General features: G+C 39.5%; 1 protein-coding gene across 2 annotated transcripts in view; it reads right to left on the bottom strand.

Annotated features, from left to right (window-relative positions):
- Nucleotides 1–5,978, bottom strand: part of LOC107657684 (leucine zipper protein 2-like) — a 144,598-nt gene that overhangs the window by 11,105 nt on the left and 127,515 nt on the right. The window contains exon 10 of one of the 2 annotated variants that reach the window (XM_016445882.1): nucleotides 1,774–1,872. In XM_016445882.1, coding sequence (XP_016301368.1) covers nucleotides 1,774–1,872 — 99 coding nt within the window. Of the gene's footprint in view, nucleotides 1–1,767; nucleotides 1,873–5,978 lie in introns of both variants that reach the window. The other variant, XM_016445872.1, reaches the window with a different exon arrangement.

The following is a 5,978-nucleotide window of genomic DNA, read 5'->3' as shown; positions in this document are numbered from 1 at the left end:
ATAGCGGGGCAATGGCGCCCTCCACGACCTTCGTAAAGACACGGTGGGACATGGTGAGGTACTGCCATGCCAGACCCTCGAACACAAACCGTAGAAACGGCCTGTGTCGAGAAAGAATCAAGACATGAAAGTAACCGTCCTTCAGGTCGACCGCTGCAAACCAATCCTGGGGCTGGATGCATCTGATGATGCGCTTCTGCGTCAACATCTTGAATGGGAGCTTGAGAAGGGCCCGATTCGAGACTTGCAGATCCAGGATTGGCCGGAGGCCACCGCCCTTTTTGGGTACGATGTCAAGATTCGATTCCTTTCAAACCCTGACTGAATTAATAGTAATTAATTCCCTAAAATAAAATAAAAGTAATCAAGTTATTACAGGGGCGAAGCTTGCCAATATCGGGTTCTTCCGTTCAGCCTTGCACTCTCACCCCGCACTTTCACCAAAGTGTGTGGATGCTGCTCTGGCTCCTCTGCGACTCCAGGGCATCTGCATACTAAATTATATTGACGATTGGTTGATATTAACTCAATCGGAGCGCATGGCGGCTCGGCATTGAGATGTCGTTCTCGCCCACATGAAAGAACTGGGGTTAAGACTAAACGCCAAGAAAAGTATGCTTTCTCCACCACAGAGAACCACTTACCTGGCCGTGGTGTGGGATTCGACCACAATGTAGGCACGATTGTCTCCTGCTCGGATCAAGTCGATTCTCACAGCAGTTGCGAGAGTGAGAGAAGTCTGGTCACTCACTGTGAAGCAGTTTCAGAAAGTGCTGGGTCTGATGGCAGCTGTGTCCAACATGATACTTTTTGGCCTGCTGTACATGAGACCCTTACAGTGGTGGCTCAAGACCATGGGGTTTTCCCCGAGGGGAAATCCGCTTCGCATGATCAAGGTCACCGGCGATGCTTATGTGCCTTAGACATGTGGAGGAAACCTTGGTTATTGTCTCAGGGCCCGGTGCTGGGAGCCCCTGGGAGCCCCTTGTCGTCGTGTAATGCTTACAAATTGTAACACTTACAATTATTAGAATTATTATTGAATTATATATTTATAAATGAAACAGATTGTTGCAGTACAATTGACAAGAAAACACTATTTTAGTTTATTTTACAATAACATAATTATAATAATAATAATTTTTCAATTATTATTATTATTGAAGTTATAAATAAAAAAGCTTGTTGCAGTACATTTTACAAGAAAACACTATTTCAGGTTTTCTACTTCAAAATTTCAGGTTAATTTAGGGGTCGACCGATTATCGGCACCGATATTAAGCCTTTTTATGATTTGATCCACAAAATTTTTAGTTTTTCTCAAAATATTGCTGTTTGTTTGAGCATCCTGACCAGCCTGAAACAACACTCCCTCACCAATGGTTTTATTTTGAGGCAGGTCTCTCTGTTTTGCTGACCAATACAAGAAAAGAGGAGTGCTTAAGGAATCTGTTTGAAAACAATCATTATTATTAGTTCCATTTGGTGTCATAAAGGGACAGAAAATACACACTTCACCCTTAACTAAATTTAGCTACAACATTCATTAGACTCATGGGTCCAACAGCAGCAGTTCAATATAGCATTGATCACGAGAAAACTGCTGAGCGAGGCCTCAAAGCTTATTCTTGAATGAAATTTAATGCAAAGTTGTAAATGATCTTAAATGGCTAAGGGATACACTGAGATGCAATGAACACAAGTCGCCCCATTTAGTCCAAAGGGTTAGGAAGTGGCCATTAGAGTATAAGGGCACTAAAGATTTACCTTCACCATTTGGCAGTCTTTCGGTCCTGTGCTCTCTCTCCTCATTACTGCACTGCTCACAGGCAGTTTACTTGTTGTTGTAATCCGGGGAACTTTCGGGATGTCCTTAAGGAAGAGAGCATAAAGAAACAGAACGCAACATTATGAAAGACACAAAGGAACAGAGAAAGAAAGGAAAAGAGGGAAAACAAAAGAGTGCTGGGGTTAAATGATCTAGATAGTTTATTATAAAGCACAGACAATTTTCCACTTAGGTTAATTTGAAGTCAGTTGTCAACGCTCTTTCTATTGTGATCTACTGTACATGAGTGGCATTAAAATCAGAGCACAACGCACACTTCTGTTATTGTTTTCCATTTAGCAAATGCTTTTATCTAAAGAGACTTACAGTTAATGGCAACTGTTCTGCTTAACAACATTTTGCTGGTTCTGTGTTTAAATCAAAAAATTTAAGGGGGTCTGAATACTTTCCGTACCCACTGTATATATATATATACTGTATATGCAAAAGCCCTTTAAGATTTCCTGCTAAAATTTATATTTTTATCAGGCTCCTATGTTTAGGTTCAGTAATTTTACTTTAATAGAAATGTATACGTCCTTTTCTATGGCATTATAGTGAAATAACTGAACATGAATATATAGGAGCCTGATAAAAATGCTCATTTTAGATGACAATTTCAGACAATTTCATTGATTATATATATATATATATATATATATGTATGTTTTGTCTGTAGTAATAATAATAACAAAACTGTGGAAAAACTAATCACATCAATATATCAAATAATATATATTTGCAATATTTACCTTACATAAGATAAGCAGTAATGTATCAGACACATAAAGCCAGCAGGTAAATGTGTCTCAGATTATATATGCCGAAATAGCGACTCTGGGTAAATCGGTTTTATTGTGAATTAAAGAAAAAAGCACAGTGGGGGACGAGACTTCTAGCAAAGCTCTTCACACATCCTATCACTCATTTACTGAGCAAAGACAGATGAGATAAATACTACCTTAACAAATTTCATACAGTCTCTGAAGCGTCTCTCTGGAGGAATAATGATATAAAAATAATCAGCTTAGGGACTCTCTGCTCCTCAGAGTGAATGAAATAGAATATGACACACTTATTGCTTCCCCATTGCAAATCAGCATGATATCCGTAGAGGCCTAGTTTTTGGTAAGCCACTTTTGAACACAGTCATCTGGTATTGACTTGAGTGCTGAGTTATGTACTACGATGTCCAAACCTGAAAGGAAAATGTGTATAGTATACCTTCAAAAAGTCACTTTTATTATCTCATGCACAGGTACACAGCTGAAAAAAAAACTTTGTTTTGGGCTGGTAAGAATCCCGTTATGAAGGCTTTGAGATAGTTGTAGCCCTTCTGTGCTGTAAAGTTTGCACATTTCACTTCAGGACATATCCATGAATCTTGTATCAAGCCCACAGAAGTCTTGTTTTTACTTCAGAAATGGTGTTCTATATTTCAATTCAAACAACTCTCATGAGAAGACCAACAACGTAAAGACAAGATGCCGTGGGGTGAGTGTTATAAAGAGTTATTAAAATGAGGGTTTTGTGTCTGTTATTTGTTCAAAACACCTCCTTTAATTAATCGGCTTGGCCTCCTTGGTTTAAGACGAGCCAATTAGAGGATGTTTGGTATAGATACCTGCAGGGAAAGCAGTGGTATAAATCTTTAGCTTCTCGGTTTGTTCAGATTGTCAGTTAATTAACTCTGTTTAACTGTACATAGTGAATCAACAGAGCTAACATGATCCATTTCCGTGATTTGCAGTGTCATCATGATCAGTGCTCTGTTGATGTCAGCTGTTGTTGGGTTGAGACGGAGAGATCAAAGCTTGTAACTTTTGACCTCTAACCTATATTGCCAATTTAATGCATTTACTAATCTTGGTGACCTTTATACTGCTGTATACTTGTAGTATGACTACACGTACATGATTTAAAGATGACATATGTAATTTCTGCACCACTACAGACACAGAATGGAATTGCTAAAATATTTTTTAAAAAGGTTTTCCAGATAATCTCTCATTTCCCATTGTTTACACTTGACCTTCCAGATAACATTTATTATGACACACATACACTTAAATAGCAACAACAACAAATCAACAGCAATCTGAGGTCTGTCTCAAGAAGCAGTCTAAGTGGCTTCTCATTTAAGTTACAGTTTAGTTTGAGCAAACTATTTTTGTCTCATGAAGGAAGATCAGTTTTTACCGGTGTTCATCCCCATTGTAAAGGAATCTGTTCTCTGTAGTTAGGTGGAATGCTAGTCCACTACGGAACTCCAGCAAGAAGTGCGACAGGAGACAGATGGTTGTTCAATGGTTTATATCTTCAGGATGTGTCACTTTACATCATCCAGCATTGTACAGTTCTTAAATTAACAGAGGTGGCAAGTGTGGTTTAGTCTGAAATAAACAAATAAAATATCAGAATCCGTCTGTATACAGTAAACAAACATTTACCTCAGTATACATCTTCTCTATTCAATAATATTAAATACCACACGATAAATGGCGCTAAAATATGCATGTAAATAACGTGTGCAGAATTCTCCAAATTCTGTATACTGAACTACAATATGCACCTATGACAACAATCAGACTGGCAGTGGCAACATTATTGCAATATGACAGGTAAAGAAAGATAAATTAACTTACGTTCATGCACGCACATTTACCACTCATTTGAAATAGCGGCAGAGAAATGAAACTGAAAGTAAACTGAAACCGCTCTGGCGGACCGCCTTCAGCGCTCTGTACACGCACAATTACGTCACACGCACGTTGAGGAGACTACCCTTACAAATGAATAAGGAATTTCGTACACCCATAGTAACTAAAGCTGCACGACTAAGCTGATTCGGGACAGATTTTGTTTAAGGAAAGAGATAATAGTAACGCTTTACAATAAGGTTCCATTTAACATTAGTTAACATTAACTAACAATGAAAAGTACTTGTAAACTATTTATTAACCTTAGTTAATGTTATTTTTTTAACATTTACTAATACATTATTAAAATAAAAAGTTGTCACTATTATTTAATGGACCTGTGCTAACATGAACTAACAAATAGTTGCATTTCTGACAAATAAAACAATAAATTGTCACACCATGTATTTGTGACAAATAAAACTTAAATGTACTTTAAATAAAAAAATAAGATTTTAATGTAAATTAAAACAGTGATAAATGTATATTATAAATAAGTTTTAAAATGAATGCACAATATTTGTAATACTTCAAATGACTAGGCTTGTCTTTTATGCTCTTTATGGAGCTATATTAATGATAAAGTTGAATAAATTCATTTGTGTTGATACTTGCATAATGATCTCCAGAGCTTCAGTGAAAAAATTAATCACTAAATAATCTACTTAACTGTCACGACACACACACGAGGATAACCGGAACTAAGGAGCGAGGAGAGAGGAATATACGAAACAGGCTTTAATCCATGGAACACAGGGTACATAAACACAGGAGACAGCAGGAAACCCAGCCACGTAATGAGAAGACCAGACAAAAGGGAAACTGAACAGGCAGGAACTTAAATACAAGGGTAATTAATAGAAACCAGCTGAACAGAATCATAATTAAACTAAACAAGGACAGGAAAATGACCAAATAAGGAAACACAGAAAGGCACATGAGGAGCAAAACACGGATCATAGTCTGACATAACTCCCCCCTCCCGGAAGGCGCGTCCCGCACCGTACAACATCCAATGGGGAGGGGGTTGGGAGCTCTGGAGGTCTCTACGAGCAGGGTTACTGGACGGAAGGCCTCCAGGGCGGCGCCCGTTCCGGGATCCATGGCGGATCCGGCAGTTCAGGGCACCATGGTGGATCTGGCAGCTCTGGGCGCCATTTTATAAAAAAATACTTGGGGACGCTTACAGGTTCCGAGGCCCTCCGTGGGACATGACAGGGGACTGGAGCCCTCCCTGGGCATAACTGGGGATCCGAAGCCCTCCCTGGGCTTAACTGAGGATCCGGAGCCCTCCCTGGGCTTAACTGGGGAACAGGAGCCCTCCCTGGGCTTAACTGGGGATCTGGAGCCCTCCCTGGGCTTAACTGGGGAACAGGAGCCCTCACTGGAGCGAGCTCTGGGGCTGGAGCTGACACTGGAGCGAGCTCCAGGGCTGGCAGGCTTGACTCAGG

The sequence above is a fragment of the Sinocyclocheilus anshuiensis genome, unplaced genomic scaffold (genome assembly GCF_001515605.1).
Source record: "Sinocyclocheilus anshuiensis isolate Anshui unplaced genomic scaffold, SAMN03320099.WGS_v1.1 scaffold2901, whole genome shotgun sequence".
Classification (NCBI taxonomy): domain Eukaryota; kingdom Metazoa; phylum Chordata; class Actinopteri; order Cypriniformes; family Cyprinidae; genus Sinocyclocheilus; species Sinocyclocheilus anshuiensis.
The sequence above is the reverse complement of the archived record's forward strand: the minus strand, read 5'-3'. Positions and strand labels throughout refer to the sequence as shown.